This window comes from Salarias fasciatus, chromosome 10 (assembly GCF_902148845.1).
Source record: "Salarias fasciatus chromosome 10, fSalaFa1.1, whole genome shotgun sequence".
NCBI classification, from domain to species: Eukaryota; Metazoa; Chordata; class Actinopteri; order Blenniiformes; family Blenniidae; genus Salarias; species Salarias fasciatus.
Genome location: NC_043754.1, coordinates 8,654,899 through 8,678,230, shown reverse-complemented (window position 1 = coordinate 8,678,230; position 23,332 = coordinate 8,654,899). Strand labels below are relative to the sequence as shown.

Genomic DNA, 23,332 nt, shown 5'->3' with positions numbered 1-23,332 from the left:
ATAAGCATAAGTTGGGAAATCTGCACCCTAATCCCCAGGTTGGTGGGACGTGTTTGCATAAAGTACGGAATGTCCCAAATCCGAGATGGGCAGTTGGGAGGCCTGTGTCGATTTTACATCAAATGACCCATTAAGCTCTTAAGCTGTAAGCTGTTAAGTTTGTAACTGGATGCCAAGCTTTACGGACAAAACCATCTAAGATGAATACAAATCATGTTTGACTTGCTTTAGATCTGGTGTGTCGAGCTAATTGCGGTTCAGGGGCGACATACAGCACAATTTGATCTCAAGTAGACCGGGCCAATAAACAATTACATCATCATACATAAACAACTAGAAATCTGAATCTCTTTGTTTTCCTGCAACTAGGTGACAGTATACCATTGAGAAGTTTACATTTAATGAAATACAACATATGACAGTTCTGGAATTTAAATAAAGGAACAATTTTTAACAATTTTCTGTCTCAGATCGCCATGTGCTTTACAAATTACAGATAATTTTTATTACATTATTTTACATTTTGAAATATATAAAACATTTGGCCACATGTAGCTAGAATTCAAAAATATCATAGGCTACTTCATATTATGGTCAGAATAACTTGTTATATTTGAGGAAATATCTTCCATGTCCACACATTTCCACATCTGTGTCGTCATCGTGATCACCTGGACTGATTCGCCACGTATTACACAACATAGAGGAAAGAAAATAAGCTACACCCCTGTGCACCTCCGGCCGTCAGATAAACATGCTGCAGTTAATGTCAGATGTCCTTTCTGCAGGATGGATGCTTGACACCGATCTTCTAGATATCGCTGCTTTTCAAAAAGGTGGTGTTCAAGCAGACTATCACAAATGTTTTTGAGTGCAATTTAAATGAAAAAACCCCGAAAACATTCATCATATAACAAAATGAGAGAACATTCAGACAAATGAAAACGTGAGCATTATTTTAATTGTGAAAACAGAATATCACAAAGCAATCTTCTTGAATAACCTGGCACGGCAGATTAGGATTTTTTTTTTCTTTAAAAAAACAAAGATAAACAAACCTGAGTTTTCCCTTTAAGTCCGTGGTGCAACTTTGGTACATCAAACAAAATGTGAAGCTGTGCAGTGGTGGTAAACACTTTACTCTTATCTCATTGGCAGGCTCAAAAGTGGTGGGTTACAGTGATCAGTCAGTTTTGTACAGTATGTGAAAAGCAAAATGACAAAAAGGAAATTATTTACATGATTATATAGGACAACACAGCACAAATGTTAAGAGATCATTGATCAACAGAGGAGGGAAACTCTGCCAACAATGTTTAGTGCCGACACATGTGGTGTAAACCAACAGACTTCAGCTGAGCTCTGCAGAAGCCTGATAACATGCAATTAATTTGAACCCAAAGCTAGGAGGCAACTAAATTACACTTCATTGGTAGGAAAGAATGGATGGAACGGAAAACAGCAATTTCAATTTGTCAATTCAAAACGGACTTTTCTAAATTCATCTCTAAAAGAACATCTAAAGAGTGGCTTTGATTCAAATGAATTTTAATTGGAATTTTCATCAAGTGCTTTTGTGGCATTTTAGCAGATGAAAAGATTTGTGGATGAATCAAAATCAGATTTAGTGTGGATGGAAAATATACATCATTTTCAGGTCAACTTTTGTTTCAATATTGGAAATTATTTCTGAATGTACAATAGAAGTGTAAAAATGGACAAGTTACCTGAGAGAAAAGTTAGTAAAACTTGGAACATTTAATCCAAATATTTGAGTATTTTGGGCTCATAATAAGATGGTGTGTGTGAAACAGTCAACTGGTCCCTACTGTTTCAATGCAGATATTTGATAACTGATAAACAGGCAATCGAATTCTGATTTGAGAAATTATGAAGAGACAAATTAAATCACTAAGAATGACTTTACACATTTGATAACAGCTTCTACGTTATTTCCACTTACAACAATTTTTAGAGCATGTCCCCAAAGCCTTTAGCTGACTATCTCTCTCTTGACAAACATGAACATACTGCATTAAAATCATCTTTTTAAATGTATTCACTTGTTTAAAGCTGCAGAGATAATTATCTTTGCAGACAGGCATAGAAATCTGCTTCACACTTATCATAACTGCTTCATGTTGTTATATTTTAAATTGCCAAACCACTTTTATTTGGGCAGATTTATGATTGTAAAATGACAAGTTGAATAACAGCAACACGTTATTTTTGAACAAAACATTGACTGATTATCTTGTGCAACTTGGTGATTGTTGTGTGTGTGCCCTGTATCCACACTGGTGTGGAAACAATAAAAGCAAAAGTCTATTGTACAGAAGGTGGTTTGCATTGGTCTCTTAATGGACTGGCTGTGCTTCGCAGTTCATCCGTGGATCCCTTACCATTGGCCTTGGGTAGAAAGGTCTTATGCTTGGCCTTGTTTTTGGAACTGTGACTGTCAGACACCGGACTTGATCCTCTGTTCTCCGGCTGGTTCTGTGACCTGCCGTGCAATCTGGCCGTCAGCGGATTTTGGCTGGAGGCGGCTGGTGTGGGGATCTGATAAGGGCTGAACCGCAACCAAGGCCGCGAGTTGCTGTGAAGCTGGTTTCTGGTGAGCGAAGAGGTTGCGGAGCATGTGGGAAGAGCTGGGGCGATGGCACCCGGTGCCGACATGTAGCGGTATGGATACGACAACAGTCCTCCAAAAGGTGACAGTGAGATTCCCTGTAAATAGAAAAAAAACAGCTGTTACCATTCCTTACACTGATCAGACCACTTTACATTTCTATAAACATATTTTCAATGCATCTTTGTTGCAAATTCTTCATCGGGATACTACTCAAAAATCTATACAGTTAGGGAAAGAAAAAATATTTGAACCACTTCTGATTTTGTGCGTTTGTTCACAAACATAGATCAGTCTCTAAATTCAAAGGTAGGTTCATCTGAACAATGACGGACACAACAATAACAAAGAAATCCAGACAAATGCACATCAAAAAAGTTATAAATTAATATGCATTTCCATGAATTAATTAAGTATTTGATCAATCAATCAATCAATCAAGCTTTCCAAGGATGTCAGGGACAGAGTGTGGACCTGCACAGAGCTGGAATGGGCTGCAAGACCATCGCCAAGCAGCTGGGTGAGACAGTGACAACAGCTGGTGTGATTATTCGCAAATGGAAGAAACATAAAATAACGGCCAATCTCCCTCAGTCCGGAGCTCCACGCAAGATCTGGCCTTGTGGGGTTTCAATGATGAGAACGGTGAGACAGCTGAGACCACAGTCACCAAAAAAACTGTTGGTGACACGCTACGCCGTGAAGGACTGAAATCCTGCAGTGTCTGCAAGGTCCCCCTGCTCAAGACAGCACATGCACAGCCTCGTTTGAAGTTTGCCACTGAACATTTAATTCAGGAGGACTGGATGAAGCGTTGTGGTCAGATGGGACCAAAATCGAGCTCTTTGGCATCGACTCAACTCGCCGTGTTTGGAGGAGGAGGAATGCTGCCTATGACTCCAGGAACATCGTCCCCACTGTCAAACATGGAGGTAGAGACATTCTGCTTTCTGACAGAGCAACTGCACTGCATCAAAGGGAGGATGGATGGAGCCATGTGCCGTCAAATCTTGGGTGAGAACCTTGATCCACAACATACGGCCAAGGCAACAAAGGACCGGCTCAAGAAGAATCATATTAAGGTCTTGGAGTGGCGCAGTCAGTCCTCCAAACCTTAATCTTACAGAAAATCTGTGGAGGGAGCTGAAGGTTTGAGCCACAAACCAGTGACTTGGAGAAGATCTGCAGAGAGGAGTGGGACAAAATCCTCCTAAGACGTGCAAATCTTGTTACCAACTAGAAGAATCATCCGACCTCCGTGACTCCGAACAAAGGTTTTTCCACCAAGTACTTAAAGCATGGGATCAAATACTGATTTGATATGATAAAAATGGATTTATAACTTTTCTGATATGCATATATTTTTTTTTTTTTGTTATTCCTGTCTGTCACGGTTCAAATAAACCTACCGTTGAATTTATAGATTGATCATTTCTTTGTTAGAGGGCAAACTTAGAAAATCAGTAGGGTTTCAAATATTTTTTTCCCTAACTGTATCTCAATTGCTTTGACTCCTAAGTGATTTGCTCCATGTGTGCCAGAGTTTATGTATCTTGTTGTAAATAGGTCAAAATTGATATGCATCAAAGCTTGTTGTATGTTTCTGTCCTGGAGCATGTTCTAGATAGCGTGTTTCAAAATGAATGGAGATTTGTGCTTATTTTTTCCATTACGAGACCACAAAGAGCATATGATTTGATTAGAAGTCATTCAGTGATCCCACAGGGAACACTCTTCATCTGAAGGTTATATTTTGAAACACAACTGTCTTATTTTATTTTATTTATGTTTTTGTTGTCTGAGCACACTTTAAGTCTCATTGTTTTACCGTGTTGGGTGCACACATGACACTAGCCTGGGAGAATTCAGGGACGCTTGTGAGATTAGATTAATCTCTGCAGTGTCTTTCTTCAGCATCCTTCCAACATCGGCTTACCATTTCAGATGACGAGTTGCACTGAAATATGTATGACAAACAATGCAGAAGTCCTGCTGAAGCGTACCTGAGATGCCAACATCTGTTGTGACAGGTGAAACATGAAGGGGGACGAAGAGGCGACGCTCTGAGAAGATAGGCCTCCATTTTCGAAGTCACTCACTCCAGGCAAAGAGGAAAGTACATGTCCCATACCCATTGTGGGAAAAGCATCAGGCTTCACTGAAAGCTGTCCAGGATGAAACAACAAAGGCGCCCCAAGCTTGATGAAAGGTTGGCTGGGTGCACTTAAGAAATCCAAACTCTGACGCTGACCGGCGTTGAGGGATGAAGAGCTCCGCAGCGGTAACATCATGGGCAGGAGCCCATCTTTGATCGGCCTCTCTGTGAAGTCCGTTTCCATAGAATACCTGTCATCTGGTGCTCTAAATGTAGTTCTTTCTTTGGGTGCATTCCAGCTGGTGTCATTTTTCTTGAAGTCGCACTTATTCCATAGTATATCCTTACTCTGCTGAGTGGAAGCAGACGTATATTCAGTCCTGGTGCAGCTGGCTTGAGCACTGTCATCATCGTCTTGCAGATCAACATCAGAATCACTTCCGATATTGTCTTCATCTGAAGGAAGATAGTCAAGTCAATACATCTGAACATGCAGAGTACGGGGGGAACATGTCTAATAAAGAGAATAAAATGCTAAAAATTTTAAACTAATGTGACAGAAACATTTTATATCTTGAAGGAAGATAGTTAAAATATACTGGATCGATTCACAATGTAGCTGCAGTGCGTAATATTGGCGTTTCGAAACAGCCGAGCGAAGATGATGTATAGTCAAACAAAATGTGAATAAAGAAATTCCGTGTTGCTGTTCAAGAAGGTTCAGAAGCTTAAAAATTGCTCTTTTAAAAAAATAAACAAATTGAGGAACGTCTGAGTGTGAAGCTAATGAACAAGGAAAGAGGACACAGATGCACACACCCAATATAAATTACAGCATTACAGAAAGTAATGTATAAAATGATTTTAGGTATTGTTGTACTAATTACAATCAAAAAGTGGTTCACTATATTAGATTTGTGGAATCGAATTTGAGCACAAATACATTGTACTTTTTTCTAATTAACTTTATTGATACTTTAATTCTTTTTTTTGGTTTTTTTGTTTGTTATTTCAAATCATTGCCCGAAAGGTCAACGTGCTTGAAAAATGTAGCATCATATTTTGTTTATTTTATCATTGGGCTAAATTTGACTCATAATTGGCACAAAGTTGGGATTTTATTATCTTACTTCAGCAGTCTCTGATTCCTGTCCTGGAGGCCCGGCGTCCCGCACGTTTTACGTCTCTCTCAGTTGAAGCACAACTTATTGCAATGAAGGCTCCTTACTGTTTTTTATTTATTTATTTTTTTTTACAAGCTTAATGATATTATCAATATTAGATTGAGGCTTGCTGAAGCATGGACAGACCGAAAACATGCAGGATGCCTTCCAAGACTGGAATTGGAGACCCCTGCCCTACTTCTTAAGAAAAAAATCTTTTTTAGGAACCTTTTATCCGGTTCAAATCTGAGAGCGGATCCTCGTAATCGTTATGTTTGCACTTACTGACTTTGGTCTGTGTTGTGACAGTGTATTGTAAATGGATCAGAAGTCATCTCGGGTCATGCGGACAGTGTGGCAGCCGCTTTATGACATAGTGTGTGTGTGTGTGTGTGTGTGTGTGTGTAGACCGCTGAGGTCTTGAAACAACCTTGACAGGCTGGTGCAGACATCAGAGGGCTGCTCAGCTGCTCTCTGGGTGAATAGAGGGTTTCGCTGGTGCTGGGCCGTTCACACGAGTCGTCAGAATCGGCGCAGTCCTGGTCAGCTTTGCTTTGGTTGGCGTGCAGCAGAGAAACGTTGAACTGTTTATTCCTGTAGATAACAAGCTGCGATTAACTCACAAATACCAATTTTTTTTCCCAATAGTGAAGTGTGTTTGATCAATTGCCACGTATTTACCTCTTCTCTCTTCTGCCGTTTCCCGTGTCTCTGAATCCTTTAGCAAACGGGTTGTTGTCGATTTTCAGTTGTGTGATCTTAGTGAAGGTGAGGAAAACGGACAAAATTTAGTCAGTGCAATAAGAAAAGTCCAACAATGCTGAGTGGCACTAATCACAGGTCCTTAAACTCTTCTCCTCTGGAACTGGGTTAGCAGCTACCTCTTTCTTAAATTCCTTCCACAGCGTCACCGTCCAGCAAGAGTTTGGAGTCGGGGGGGGGATTACCTTTTCATTCTGATAGGCAGTGACAGCGATGAACTCCGTCTCGGGGAAGACGTAGGTGCGGAAGGTGCTGTACGGGAGCTTCATTATGTCGTTGGCTCTCACAATGTGGAACCTGGGCTGGTATTTATGCATGGAATTCAAAATTGTCTGGAAGGTCAAAGACAACGTGGACTGTCACTGACAACATCTGACAACACTACTGAATATTTCTGCTCAAGTACAACGGCTGATACACTACTTCAACTGTTCTAATTTACAAATTTTTGATTTTAAATCTATTTTTTGAGATGAAAAATAAAGTATATGAATGCATTGTTCATTTACAAATTTGGATGTTGAGTCTAGTAAATTGATTACTGCTATGAGCTTGGCTCTGAGTGATAAATCAGTACAACTGTCCTCAAGTGCTACTTACAAATCCGTGCTTATCCGAAACATTATTGGTGAGTTTGAGTTTGTGGAAAGCCACAGGCTTGCTCATCCACTGCTCTCCTTTGGACGGGCTGTCCGGGTGGATGTACATGCGTTTTGGCATCTCTGGGTCAGCTTTCCCTGCCACCATCCAGCGGGAGTTGTGAAACTTGTAGCGGCAGTCGTCGACGGCGACTATGTCCATCAGCAGGATGTACTTTGCGGCTTCGTCCAGCCCATCTACTCGCACTTTGAAGGGGGGAAACATCCTCCTGATGGAGGTAATTACAGGAGAAAATGTATCATAAAAAAAATTTTAAACACAGCAACACATTTCAAGTTCTTTTGTAAATAATCATGAATTATGCCACAATTTCTATGCTATTAAGAATTACCACAAATGATACTGATCATGCATGTAACGTTTTGAAATCACCTTTATATCAGTATTGTTGAAAAAGAAGGAAAAGGCAGGAAGTTCGTGCCTTGTTATGAGACCAGTACATTGAAAACTTCCAATATACTTTTAATTTCCTTAACACTCCATTACAAAACATCAACAAAAGAAATCGTATGCATCAAGGTTGTATTTGAAATTGTTCACATCATACTGTAACATAATTGCTATATCACATTGTATCTATAATTTAATTTATTAAATGAATATAAAACTATTAGTAAGTCTTTACAGAGAGGACCAAACAAGTTCATGACAGTTTTTGGAAGGGGATTTTTGCCCCCCTCATTCAACGCTTAGGACTTTCCGCTCCTGCATCATATTAAGCCACCTGATCGCGCGCTACTTGCCTTCCTGACTTTGTGATCACCATTTCCGTTCCCATCTTGTGAAATTCATTCCATAAATTCTTGGACTCCAGGGTGACTTTGGGGTCGTCCTCCGGCCACGGCTCCGGCTGCTGGCTCTTCGTGAAGCCGCGGGGGGCCACCGGCCGACTTTGACGTCCGAGCGCGGCGTGCAGCCCCGCGTCAGAGGCAGCCTGGTCCGGCGCGGGCTGCGGGGGCGAGGACACGTCCGAGAACGTCATCGCGGGGAAGAAGGAGGGCTGAGCCCCGGAGAGGAAGGCTGACAGGGAGAAGGCACCTGGTCGATGAACCTGGAACGGATGGTAAGCCATGGGAGCCGATGTACAGACGGGATCTCTCATCAGGGCGCACGACGGGACCGGTCCTAGTCCGACAATGCGCGCCTGCTGCAGGCGCGCGCACGCGTCCAAGTTGCGACTAACCTTTTCGAGAAGTTTGCCCGTTTTGTTGCATGATCGAGTTGCAGATGAAAATTCCAATTATACAGTTTTTGGGGGGGATTGAAGCAAACGCCGAGCCTGGCACAATGCGTTACGCTTTTTGGAGAGAAAGTACTGCGCCACCAAGGACCGCGGACAGCAGCAGGACGCACAGAGAAGGTGTGTTTGTAATGTCACAAATCAGTCCTCCTCAGCGCATCACAGCGCTGCTGGGCGGGGTTTGATCCGGTCCTACCCTGGGGAGGAGAGCTGGATTCTCGGGCTATGTGGGGACAAACAATACGCCAAATTCATGTAAATTTCAAGCCTACAATTGATATATTGTCAATTATTATTATTATTTATGCTACAGGAATATAACCCCGCATCCCCCCTTAAATTGCCTTACAGATCAGGAAAAGGGCTTTAGGAGGGGGGCACAAAGGTGACCAATCCTCAAAGTGATTATAACGTATATCTCTCTTTAAATTTTAAACTACTAAACCAAAATAAAGTTTGGGATATCCTTGTAGACGCACAACTGTGCAGTGATTAGCACTCTGCTCTCACAGTGAGATTTTTTTTAAGTTTTTCTGTGTGGAGTTTGCATATTATCTGTGTGTGTGGGTATATAATATTCTCAAAAAGATATTTAACACTGAAATTACATCCAGCTTTGCCTTTTATTTCTCTCTCATAACACTTTTTTGCCAACTTTATTCAGCAATTGTGAAGGCTTTGGTGATTTGAGGTGGTATAGTGGGGGAAGGGACCTATTGAATTATCTCCCTCTTTCTTGACTTTAATTGTAATTAAAGACACCATCATTAGAATTATTATCATAATAAAAGTAGTCTAAACTGTGACTGGCTTCCCTGCTGCCCGCATTCATTCACTTAGGCTGTCCATCCTTTGAAAACACCCAGGGTTTATTTGATTTGGGGGACTGCGTGATTCTGTTAATTAAGGCGGACTTGGCGCCGCTTTGCTGGCGTCCCACAAAGACCCAAGAGCTCTCTCCTGTCACTTCACATTTAGGCAACCCTCCAAATCCTCAAGTTGCCTGTTCCAGTTTTCAGAGCACCGTTGCAGGCTACACTGCTTCAGCCGTTATGAAATAGCAATATAGACAAACAAAGAGCCGATGAATCCTCAGCACATTTATCGCAGCCTGCAACTGGCAGACCAACTGCGTGACCCTTTCTACTCTAAACTCTACTTTTATAAGAACGGAATGATTCAGAAAAGTGATTGGGATTGAATTACAGTGTTCACAAATAGGTTTATTATTGTGTTCAGTTTGTGACAACAGTCTCACTTGTATGGAAAGCTTGTTTTTTTTTTTGTTTCTTCCTCAGCTGATCTTGACTAAGATGTGTAAACAAGTCTGCATACAAACATATTACTCCTCTTTCTGGCTGCTTTTTTTATTCCCCTCATTCAAACAAATTTGCTTAGAATCTCAATAGAGCAGTCAAATTTCACACATTGACCATGAAACTTGACATAACCTTTCAGCTTAAAGACTGCCAGCCAGTATACCATTGGTTCTACATTTTGATGGATTTCATTGCAAAAAAACTGAAATTCTTATTCATAATCGAAATAAAGCACTGATAGTGAATGGTCCTGCATGCACATTCCCCTATGGCTTGCACAAAATATTTCAGTGCTGAGTGCTGAACTTCAATAAGTTCAGGGTGTAGCAAAGTGTTGCTTGACAGTTACAAAGACAGGAAAAGCTAAAAAAAAAAAAAAAAGAAAGAAAGACCAAGATCTCCAAGGTCCCACAAATGATGAATGACTCCCAAGGTACGGAACAGTAACTTGTAATCATAGCCAAGTTCAGAGGAGCGCGGCCGAGAGAGAGTGTCCTCTGTACCTCTTTTTGTAAATAATCACATGCAGAAGTGGCGTGCTCGCATGATGCAGCCTTTGACGACTCAGTGGGATAAATTTCTGGATGGAAACGGGGAGTGGCGGCGGCGATCGGGCCTGCTTTCCATCACTCGACACTATCTGGAGGTACGGTCTGTGATGCACCCCTGTTTTTCTCCGGCGTAGCTTCAGCCAGCAGTCGGAGAGAACAGGAAGGAGGCAATCAATCAGAGTGATGGTGCATGAATTTCACCTCTGGTCACAGTCCACACCTGGGACAAATTCAGAGGAACGCCGGGCCACTGAGAGTTCCTGGCAAGTCATGTAAAGGGCAATCCAGTAAAGTACACATTGCATCTGAAGGGTGGAGAGGACTCCTAAATGACAAACATGAGGTGGAGAACAGGCGGATAACTTAGGGCTAAGGGCTGGTCATCTCAAGTGTTGTTTGGACGCTGCGGCGTCTCATGACTTCATGCTGGCAATAGACGCGGCACATGGATCTGTTTATCCAGACTGATGCAGAAATTTATGGAGCTCCGAAAAGAGGAGGCTGTGATGCAAGCAAAAAAATTTCAAATATATCTGTTCGGTTAGGGAGTATCTTCACTGGAACTGACACCATTTTTTATGACAGCATGTGAATAAAATGCAGCCATATGCCTGAGAGATTCATGATGAGAGCTTACCACTTTCTAAATGTTCGGGCTTCTTCAAGATCAGGAAGGAATGTGAGTGGGGTGTAGGATTTCAAAAGACTTTAAGGATGATCCAGTTGGGGGGAAAAACATTTAATTAATCACAATTGTGTTTTTTCTTTTGCACGACTGATATATAATGTGTAACAATATTAGGAAAATTAAGAAGCTGCCACCTTCAGGTATTAAATTTCATTTCATGTATATTTCCCAGACGTGGAAAGATGTGTAGAAATGTGCAGGTGGTAAATTACATATGTTTACTCAGTTGCATATAAAAGTATTGTTGTTGTATTGAAAGTTGAAAGGAATGTCTATGATCAAAATAATGTAAAAATGACGTCATGGCACTTTGAATTTAATTGAATAAAAGAAGATTTCATGGTTTAAAATGTAATCACATTTGAATTTGATTGCATACAAGAAACACTCCTAAAGGAAAATTATTATAAAACACCAATTAATTACATGAAGTGATTTGTTTTTTTCATGCCATAACAGCGACAAATAGGGTAAACTGTAAAATACAATTTTTTGCCGTTCAGTGAAGATGTCACTCTGTAGGCCATAATTATTTTCCCCTTTGATGAGCAAGCAGGTCAAAGTCATCCAGCTGAGTTTATAACTTCTCTTAATAAGGAAAGGATTTCACACTTATGCCCGATGAAAACATCTGCTTTTTAAACCGTTAGTGTGATGACAACTTAGCTTCGTGCTCAGTTGGCACATTACTTTTCAAAAGAAGTACTTAAAAGCGAAGAGGATGGCCCACCACTGCTGTCTCTGTGAATAGCCCGGGCGCCGGCAGCGTGCTGGAACACACCCAGTCATGTATGCACACTTCAGCCTTTGTTCTGAAGGAAAAGCTACCAGGCTGCATGAAGCCCAGTACGATCGGGCCTGTCTAATGTCATTAACACTGACGCCGAACGGCCTTAGGTCATCACTCTGGCTCGACCTCCATCACTGTCGTTCTCGTGCCAAAGCTCAATGAATGAATAAGAGAGGGCCTGACTGATACAATGAGTTTCTTGATGAAAGTATAGACATGAAGTCAGTCAGTAGCTGTAGGCTCTCTCTTTTTGAAATTTAGAACAAAAAAAAACAAAAAAAATCAACTATAAAACAAAAATTCACTTGGAAATTTTTCAACTAAAACTTTAATTTTTCAATTTAAATATTGTGTTTTGTCATTTTTCAGTGAATCTGAAATGCAAAGTGTAGGAAATACACTCATAGGTGCTTTTTTTGTTTGTTTTTGCTTTTGTTTTTTCATTGGATCATTTTCTGTTACCATGAGCAGAATTCCCATCACATCCCGAGGCCCATATGCTAATTTCCTGGTAGAATAAAACATTAAAAGAAAGCAGTTGTCAACACTGTCTTTAAGAAGACTCTGTAACTTTTAACTCCATAGTCATGTTGTGTTGTTTTACTGGAATCCAAGCAGCCTAACATAGCACAAGACCTGAATCTAAATCCTTTTATAACCACAAACATACATCTTTTGAAAGCTGGATCCTCAAATTTGCAGGAAATATGTTCAATATCATGCGACAGAATCACTGCATGTCCTGTTTGTAAGGCAAACTGTAAAAAAACCGAGAGGTACCTGGTTATCTTATCTAGCAAAAGCTCACCAAGGCATTTTGTTTCAGACCAAAGCGATATTTGTCAAGTGATTCAACTCCAAGATTTGTTCCAAATCTGCTTAATTGTGATAATTAGTGGAGATTTTCATCCTTCGTTCAGTTTAGGGTCCCGTTGGGGTTACACTGGGCTCACACAGGCGGTTTACATCCTGGACAGGTTGCCAGTAAATCACAGGATTAACACAGGCAAACAGGCACAGCTGCAGCCATTTGGGACACTGGTTCACCTAATACGTTTTGTGACACTATGAGAAGTTTACCGGAGAATGTTTCATTACAAATAAGATCAACATTTACCAAGATGTAGAAGAGTCAGAAATTAAAAAAAAAAAAAAACAGGAACGGCCCATAAATCAAAGTACTTATCTTATCAGAGAAACACAGAAGATGTAGTAATATGGCCTTTGGGTGCAGCGCTGCTTCTGGAAGTGTCTCATTCCTTTTTATTGTAACCGATGATGACAGCAGCAGGAGGATTTAAGGCACAGAGCCCCAGAAGAAACATCAATAAAAGGTAGCTGAAAAGCCACAGAAGATAATAAACATATGTCAGTGGATTGGCAACTTGATGCTGTCATTGCATCAAATGGCTGTGTAACGAAATAATCTCTTTTACATCTGGCAGTCTCGTCAAGATACATTTAAGAGGATTTCCAAGATGATAAGATGGAGAATACATTACTCCTACAAACTTCCAAAATCATTGATTTACAGAGCAGCTGTTATGTCCATGCTGGATCCAGTGAATGGATAGATATATTTATTTGCTAAAAATCTGCAGTTAATCACAGTGATCTGAAGAGTAACTTTAGTAAACTTAGTTCAGTGACTGGCAGTAAGTTCTGGTTGGAATGCAGTGCTGTTCAAACTTTTACGTAGCAATTTCTTTATCGAGTGTGTTTTTTGACCTCTCAGTGTGAGAAAAGAACCACAGGAACAACAACTTAGTCACTATTTCACATTTTTACCCTTCAGAAGGCGGGTGACCATCCATGCTAACTGTAGCATTTCTTCCTGTCCTGTACAAATGACAGTGTGTAGATTTTCATACATTCAATGCATCTTGAAAGTCGTATTTGTACTCATTCTATAGAAAAGTACCTTCACACTGTTGGATGGCAGGAACGGTACTGAGCAGGAAGCCTTAAATTAAAAAAATCTGACTGAAATTCCATGTGTTTATTCAGCCAAACAATTAAATGTTGTGATTTTAATCAGCTTTGTGTGTACAAACCGCATGCTGCGATGACGACTGAGCTGAGGAAAGTGCTGAAATGCACTTAGGGTTGACACTTCCACTTATGCCAATGAGTACCTTAAAAAGTTTATTATAAAAGCATTCATATACTTACACTTTACCACAGATAATGACAAACAGAGCCACAAATCTCTCTTTCTTGCATGTTTGTAGTTTTGCTTGAATGGCTCAGAGGTCAGCGCACACGCTTCCCGTGAGCCCACTGACCTCCGACAGAGACACTGTGTCTGCCAGATAAACCTAATGCTGCAGTAATGAATTTTGGGCCGCGTTAACCCGTTTACAGCTGTGTTTCAAGCGTAGACTCTGAACGTCTGGGATTCCAAACTAATTTAATGACACAGAGGCAGAGACACAACTAATTATAAAGAGAGGGCCAAGTCATTGTCCTTGCTGCAGGGCGAATAAATAAATAGCCCCAAATTTAATCAGGGCGCGATAGACACGCTGTCGGAGACGCCAGTCAATTCTAACCATCTTAAAGCCTCGTGAACTCCCACTGCAAAAGTGGCACTGGCTGCAAAATGTCCAATGGCCATTGACAAAAAGCATCTTATGTTCACCAGATGAAATTAAGACATATTTTTGCTTCCTAAATGAGTTAAAAATTCCACTCAGTGGCAGGACAGGGAGACTTAAGTTGGAAAAAAAGCTCTGTTCCCTAATAGAGTTTACTCCCTGTTGTCGCACAAGTATGACTTTATTTGTTTAGATTTATTGAATTTACAGGAAGATGTGTTTTCCTACAAGTTAATTTAGCAAGCTTTCAAAGGGACTGAGCTGTGATGAGGTTTAACTTTCAGAGCTTTGAGCACACAAAAGTCAAGTAGCGTACGTGATTATTCGGTTTCACACTTTTTTTTTTGTCAGAGCACTGCTTTTTACATTCACAGTACGATTTATTTGCAGGGATGGAGGGGATATCCCCTCCTCTGATCTATAAATCCCCTCTTCTGTGGGATTATTTCTTCTCACAGGTGGGGATGAAATCAGTCTCGGGCTGAATAAAGCTGCCTCGGCTAAAATACTTCAGACAATTGTTTTCTTAAAATCCAAGTAAAGTAGGGGCGTCCCGGCTCACACGTTGACAATGAAGCTCAAACGATTAACCCTGAGATAAGACAGGGTACTTGATCTCTCACGCTGAGTTAGCACATTTTGGCTGCTGTTGGATTTGTGAGATAATTTCATATTGAAGGTTATAGCTGTGAGAATTCAGAGACAATGAAATCCTGCTAGAGGCTTTTTGTCATTAAAAGTGTTCATCAGTTGGGTCAGTCCCTGTATACTGGCCTATAACTGTCCTACCGCTTAATTGTTGTTCATTACAGCTTATTTTAGAATTTTTATTCAATTTAGTAACATTGCACGCTTGGAAAGTTTGCCTTTTTATGAATATAAACAGTCTTAAAGTCTACATATCCATTAAAAAAAAAGAACCAAAACCACAAAGATGATCTGCACACGAGGCTCGAACTAATATCAGGTACGGAGGAAGCCTGAAACAAATGCATTTATTCATAATTAATAAATTTAATAGAGATAGAACTTACCCATGCTAACAAAGACAGCTGGAAAATTTAACTGACAAAAAAAAAAAAAGATCAAAAGTTTTAATTCTATTCAAGAGGACATGCTTTTAAGAAGCCGCCGCAGTGGAACCAAAAACACGTTAATAATTTTGACTGATTGCAAACCAGGTCATGTCTGAGGACATTATTAGTTGCTCAAGTGCGTAGCCTTAATAGAGGAAAGTGATGTCTCTGGTTGCTTCGATGCATTAGAATTGGCTGTTAAATCATTTAGCCCTTGTCATGCCAAGCCTGCTACTCTTGTGCATTTTCTGGGATCCATAAGTGTCAGAAATCCCATCAGAGGCAGCCCATCAGTAGCAGAAGGCTTTTGTGGAGCTGCCTTTTCACTCTTCTTTACCCTGCCTCACCTAAAGGATTTTATTTATTTACTTATTTTGAAGCGTCGTCTTTCAGTTCTTTTGGAAGTCCTCGCCGTGCGAGGGCCCTAAGTGTCTCATGTGGAGAGCACTTTCGACACTTTCTGTGTTGTCTTTTTTTTTTTTTTTTTTCTTCCTGAAAGCAGAAGGGACCTTTCATAGCTAAATAAGCCTGCCTCCATGCCTGAGGGCATCTGACAGTGGTGGATGGGACCTGGGAGGACAAGAGGACTCCAGAATGCTCAATATTACATGACACTCGGTGTAAGATGCTTGGCACTCCAGTTTCACAGTGCAACTACAATGTTACAGCCTCTGATTATGCTGTACATTTTGCAAAATTAATACGTGTAACTGCGTTGTATTCGTTCATGTCTTCTGACTTGCATGGATTCCGTGTGAAAGTGCGGCCGATTACAATGAAGAAACTAAGAGGGACGGTTACCTGGAAAACTGTTGGCCTGTTTGGTGAATTTTAAGTAACGCATCTCAGTAACACACAGAAATGGTGTCTTTTCTAACTAACAAACATCAACACCTCTCAGTGCGCTTGTTGATCATTACTTTTGTTGTATATGTAGGCACTAGTAGAGGTGTGACTTGCTATCTCTCTCTATCTTAACATGTCATCCCCAGTCAATGAGCAGCTTTGTTACTATTTCACTAAACTTACGTTTACTGAAAGGAAAGCATTTCAATATTCCTGAAACCAGCTCAGCTGAAAGAGGCCTGACTGTAATTAACTCCAACAAACAGAAATATGTTAGGCTTAATTTGGCTAATGGGTAAAATTAAACGTGTTGCAGGTGAGTCAACGTGTGCGTGTGTTTTATAATATCGAATTTTATTGGTGTTGCTTCTGGAAAGCTAAAAGACTTGACACGCATGATAAAGCTGGGAACAACACTCTCACACATTCATGCCTTTTCACACAACATTAACTGGGAGGATCTGTTTTGTTGTTGCTGCAAATAGCAGCGCGCTGGATGCATCTCCGGTTTTATCTGTGCATCCATGCATACCAGCTTCACAGCAGCTTTACACCTCTGAAGCGTCATCTTTGCACCCATTAGATCACCTTTCAAGGCTAACTTGCTGGAGGCTTGAACGTTGATGGTAAGTCGGCATTATCTGCTGGAGAGCAAACAAGTACGGGAGTCCTTCTGTGTCACGGATCAGTGGTAAACGCAAAAGCAGACCCATAAACAAAGATAGCTTTAAAGATTTTACTGAAGTCCATCCAGAGAGAGAATCTAAAGAGTAATCCAAACGTGAACAGAAGTCCAAAACAAAAGAAGAATGCAAAGGACAAGATGTCAGTTTCTATACACCGGAGAAGGGGAAGTCACAGGTGAAACCAGTTAACAGAATCAGATACGGAGAAGGAGCGCAGACAGGGAGGACAACAGTGCAGCGACGGAGATAAGACGAGTGAGTATCAAATTAAAACAGGAGGTATGTGAAGAATTGGGAATCAATCACATGTCAGAGGGAATGATACCACAGTTTTTCCTTCCCTTTGAATTGCAGTTGAACAGATCATGTGTTTAATTTGCTTATCCACCGCCAGGCTTGCCTCCTGTCAAGTCTCCTATTTCAGTCACTGTGGCTGTTTGCAGATCAACACTTCATTTTACATTATTTCTTTCCTGCAATAGTCAGTTCAAATGGATTATTACTAGTACTTCTATTATGATTTGTGCAGTGCTGTAAAATCTGATCTGAGTTACATTTGGGAGGAGTTTGCATGTTCTTCCTTGTTCTGCCGCTGATTTCCTCAGGGAGTCTGGTTTCCTCCCACAGTCAAAAGACATGTGTGATTTCTGACTTAAAATGCCTAAAGTGAAAATGTGAATTTCTAAATCTTTGCGTTTTAATGAAGGTAGTATTATGCTATTGCTTTTTTGATTCTTGAGAGTATATTTTGCTATTTGGTCTGATTTTCTTCTCATTTTTTTGGAAACACAACCTCCTACCTCTCAGCTTTGTGAATTGATGATTAGATGTTGTGAAGATGGAAGATTTCAGAGCCTTGTTTCTGGTCATTTTTGAGAAGAAATTGTGATAAGCAGAAGAGAAGAAGTGATAACTAAACAGAATAATTAACACTTATGAGAGTTGTGCTTTTTAAAACAAACTGCATTTGGTAACTAACCAAAGGCCAATAACCTTTAACCCTGTGATAAATAAATATTGCAAACGATACATTTTTGCAACATGAATTAGTGGTTCAACAGATAATGCGCCTTCTCAGAAGTAATTTCTGTCCCGCGGAAATCCTTCTTAGCTCTGTTTCATGAAGTTCATCTGCTTTCTGGGGATTGACCAGTGATGACCCTGCACCTCTCAGGAGATTATCTTCTGTTTGCCACAATAACATAGACAAAATATTCAACCAACAATCAGGTTCATTCAAATATGAAGGGTTTCTGTATGTGATGGTAAAATTGAGGATTGGATTTTAAATAATAAATTTATAGAGTGACTTTGACAAAAAGTGTCACTAACAATCCTCTGACATTTGTGATGGATTACATTAGTTTGAGGGATTTCTTGACAGCTGGAATGACATTTGACTGAACCAAAGTGCGCAATAACATGTGGTTAAGCCAATATTAATCTTGTAATTTCATCAACTGCCACTTCTCAGTTGATGGGCTCAAAATTTATGAAATGTGTTTCTCAAGAACACAAGGTTATTCTTTTTTTCCATCTAACTGGAGTTATTGGTGTTATTAGTATCATAGAAACGGCATGCATATCATATGTCACAATTAACTGCTGTATTAAAAAAATTAGGTTACATGATAAAAACAGATTTTTAAAAACTGATTTACTATTATTTGTTATGATTACTGGCATATAATTATTTATATATAATTTTGTCAATCATCTGTATCTGTTGTGTTTTACTGAATAATTTAAAGTAATTTTCTAGTTTTGGTTTTTAGTAATTTATGTTTTTGGTTACTGAATTCATATTGAAAATCTACAAATGACATGTAGAGTATATTAAAAAAAAAATATATATATTCATATTGTAAAATACTATAGCAAAAATAAGATCAAAATTGTGCATGCATTTTTTTAAACATCCTAATAAAGCAGAAAGTTGCTCATTAAATCAATGAACATGATAAAGAGGCTCCTTCAGTGTCAATATCTTAAAAGAATTTGTAGGTTAGCTGGAGCTGTGTGTGTGCTTGTGTATGTGTGTCATGTGGCTGTGTGGAGCCGGAGTCTTCTTTCATTTATTGGAGGTTGTGTTGAGTATGTGAAAGTGTTGGCGTTAAAAGCAGCAGACACGCTGGCGGTGACAGAGGAGGCGCTGGGCGACTCCCGGGCCTGAAGCACGTCCTCCATTCCTTCACTCTCACCTTAATCCAAAGTGAAAAGACAACACATTCTCGCAATACGAATTCACTCACTTGAGAGCCGCCTCTGTCGCCGGCAGGAAATTAGGAATGAGATGAGTCAACTGTTTCTTTTCACTTCTCCTGCCTGTGTTTTTGCATCTGTGAGCATCTCTGTGTATGTGTTGCATCGCGGCAGTGAGGAAAGGACAAAGCCTTCCGGTTTCTCTGAAGCGGCAATTCCAACCAAACAGTTCTTGATTATACATTATACATACGCGTACATCAGAGAATATTTGTTCATAACCTTTTTTGTTTTCCTCCTGGAGCCTCCTGGATTGTAAGAAAGGTTGTGGGTCCTGTCTGATCTTCGATGTGCAAAAATGGTACATTGAAGTCAAATGACAATGGCCCCAACTGGTCTTGCCAATGTAGGAAGTTTCTCTTGGTTTGCTATGGCTTCTATAAAGTGTTTTGATATTTCTATGGATATTCTCATTGGTCCAGGTTGAAAGCAAAGCAAACTGAATCAGGTCAACTGGGCTTGGTCATGCCTTGGAAGTCATTTCACCCTTTATTCAAGTGGCTACATCAGTTCATGTCAGTCACGAGACTGGAATGGCTAATCTTCCGTTTGTACTGTACGCCCACACGTCTTCAAAGTTAAATTTAGTCCCGCGTAATCATCTTTTTTCTCGTTCTCCCCAGTTTGTCGATCTGAGTTTAAAAGTCGACTTCATACATGGTTCAACCGTATCTTTGGTTCTGACTGTCACGACTAAGGTCTGCACACGATTTAATAAGGTCAGGAGGATTACTCGTGGATCTTTTCACAAAACGGTGCTTACACTGGGTGTCAACACTTCTCACCTCAGTTTCACAGCGATGACCCTCTATGGCGTTATAATCCAAGCTTCCAGAGTTCGATCAGAGTAAGAGCCTTACAGGAGGTCACTTGGACGCCTTAAAGCAAGTATGGCTCGCACAGACACATTAGTGGTGGATTAAATGGTGCTGTCCTGTTGTGGTTACATATGTAGACAAAACATCCGTAACAATGGAAAAAGGAGGTTACCAACGGTTATCTCATTTCTCACAACTCTGGATCACATCTTCTTAGGTTTGACAGCCAAGTACTTGCTTCACTTGTGCCTTTAGTCTTCAGCAATCACTAACAACAACGAAAAAGAAACCCCAAACAAACGTACTCGAAGCCTCAGTTGATCTAATAGCTGATCAAAATCGGCATACATGACAGATTTCTCTTTATGCGATTCACCTGCAAAAGCACACATTGGTATATCCATGTTTGCTAATTAACCTTAAAACAGCCCCTCGTGTGAGGTGAACCAGATTTCACAAGAAAGCAATCATGGGACTTAGAGACAGCTAAGAATCTTAACCTCACCAAACCTCTAAATCCAGCTCCAAAATCAGAACACACCTAACAGCCACTGCAAACTGACAGCTGAGGTGAGTAACATCGATTATCTTATTACAGCTGCACCTGTCGATGCAAAACGCAGATGAGCAAACCATCAGATTTTGACACGCATGTGCTGGATTTCAGGAACAACAAGCAAGAATAGAAGATTTGAGGTTTACTGCATTGCATGTAGCAGGTTGAAAAGTGGTCCGGTGTGACGATTACGTGCTGAAGCAGCGGGATCACATTTACCCAAGGTGAGAAAATACATGCAGGTCAGAAGGTTGGACCTGACAGAAAATTCACAGCAGAAATTGTTAAAAAAAACTGCAAGATACAAGAACTGCTCAGCTGAATCCAAAGCTGATTTCTCAGAAATATCCCGACTTGATTATGAAATAATGGAAGACAATCGGCTTGAGTGCTTTAAGAATCATGATATAACCTGAGGTGTCAATCCAATCGAGACTCAGTGGGATGATTTGTTAGCGTGAGAAGAGACCCAAGTGACGTGAGGCAAGAGGTTTAAATGTTGCACAATGATGGATGACATCTCCCTCTGCAGAGCAGTTTCACTTACTATACAAAACTTTTGTCATCAGCATTCAGCTATATCTCAGAAAAAAACATGCAAGAAGCAGCTATTGTTGTTTTTATAACACTCCGTGCTTCAACAAACCCATGAGTGAACCAGATAATACAAGTCAAAATCTTCTCATGCATCTTATTTGGTTTTATCCCTGAAATTAATTTGCAGTGTGATGCTCTGACTGCTGAAAGCTCCTTGATCCTTGATGATATGATGGTGTGTTAATTGTGGTATTGTAGTATCAGGAACCTGAGCACACTGACACCTGGCTCAGACTTGATTGGATTTAGCGATCAACAGACAAATCGTGTTCTCTCAAACAGTTCACTTGTTCTTGGAAAGGATAGCGCAGTTGGAGAGCTAGAGGATGGTGTGTAAGTGATTTGAAGCCATCCGGTTGTCACTTTACCACAATTCGTCAAATTTTGACACCAGGTACTCAAATGGATCCATCATTCAAAATCATACATATATGATTTTTTTTTTTAACTATGCCCACATTACTATCAGTTTGAATTGCATTACAATCAAAATGCTCGTGTTCATGTTGATTGTAAGCTGAATGCATTTTGTCTTTACAAAATGGTTCTTATTATGCTGATGTGGGAAACTGCTCCCCAATAAAAGATTTAAGTTGACTTTGTTACCACTTTTTGTTCACATTTTGTTCTCTTTGCGATGTTAAACAAAAAAAAGGAGAAGCCTTGCTACTTAACTTCTATGTATGGCAAGCCAACGTAATCAAATAGACAGCAGGAACTGAATGATTGGGCCAACCGTCTGTTGAGACATATGACCAGGTACAGTTGACCTGGTTCAGTTGCTTTCAGATGCTTCCTACCTGGAGAAATGAGAACATGTTTAGATAACAAGATGTAAGCTACAAAGAGGCGAAGTCAACCAGCCACAAATCCAGTGAGTATGCAGTCTGCGTGGGTGTGTTGCAAGTTCTCCCTTGTGTATGTATAAGTTTCCTCCTATTCTCCATGAATTAAACATGTGGAAATTCTAGGTTGCCTTCAGATGATGTTTGAAAATACTGTATTGAAATTGAAATACATCAATAAAATCCTTATTTATGAAAAGTAAATATTGTAATTTATTTTCCTCCCACAGACCAAATCGTGCATTTGAGGTTAATTTGTGATTGTAAGATTTTCTCATTCCTGTGCTTATGAGTGTGTGTGAATGTTCGTCTCTCTGTATTTGCCCTGCGATCTTTTTAGGGTGTACCCTTGACCTTCAGTTGGATAACGCTAGGGTGGTGAGTGCTATCCTTTAAGCTGTTGTATATTGGCGCAACGAGCTGAGAGCCGACACCAACATGCACAACAGAGTCATCCAAACAGCTAAAGAAGCTGTGGGGGAGGTGATGGACTCTGAACTGTTTCTCACCCGCTCCATGATGTTCTGTTGGACAGCAGGAGCCAATTTTACTGTCAAGCTCTTCTTTGTATACATGCTGTGATCATTTATCATCAAGTTTTTGCATGAATCTATAGTAGTTATTTATTTGTCATTTTACTCGACATTGTGTAAATTACCACTCTTGCAGGGTAATATTCTCAGGACATAGTTATTGAATCAATGAAGTATTTCTGTTCTGTTGTATTTTGTGATCATACACAAGATGGACAGAAGAAAGTATGTGCAATTACATATCTGTACATCTGAACACTTTTTGCAAATAGAAAATTTTCAGAAAACACCAAAACTCATAATTGCACAAATGTATTTTTGCATGTATAATAAAAGTTAATTTGTCAGGTATCTTCAAAATATCTGATTTCAAATATGATGCAACCTAAGAAGCAAAATTCAAAGAGAGATAGAATCTTGTCAAGCCACTCTACCCTCAGTATCAAAACAATGCCACTGGTTGTACATCTTTTTTCTGTTTACATTATATGTATTCATTTTGATATGACATGCCACTGACAGTTTGCTTATAGTCTTTGTGAATGTTTATATTTGAGGCATTTTGTGAAGGAAAAGTGTTTGTGTGAACTACTTTTGGGTTTTACCAAAAGTAAAACCC

The 23,332-nt window shown here is 40.1% G+C and overlaps 1 protein-coding gene across 1 annotated transcript; it reads right to left on the bottom strand.

The window, feature by feature from the left end:
* Nucleotides 1-2,325: 2,325 nt before the first annotated feature.
* LOC115395682 (T-box transcription factor TBX3-like) lies at nucleotides 2,326-8,429 on the bottom strand. The gene is made up of 7 exons (XM_030101315.1): nucleotides 8,053-8,429; nucleotides 7,250-7,517; nucleotides 6,835-6,981; nucleotides 6,569-6,645; nucleotides 6,318-6,481; nucleotides 4,633-5,180; nucleotides 2,326-2,727 (listed from the first exon to the last, which is right to left on the bottom strand). The coding sequence occupies exons 1-7, from the start codon at nucleotides 8,409-8,411 to the stop codon at nucleotides 2,326-2,328; spliced, it is 1,965 nt and encodes a 654-aa protein (XP_029957175.1). The 5' UTR covers nucleotides 8,412-8,429.
* Nucleotides 8,430-23,332: the final 14,903 nt, after the last annotated feature.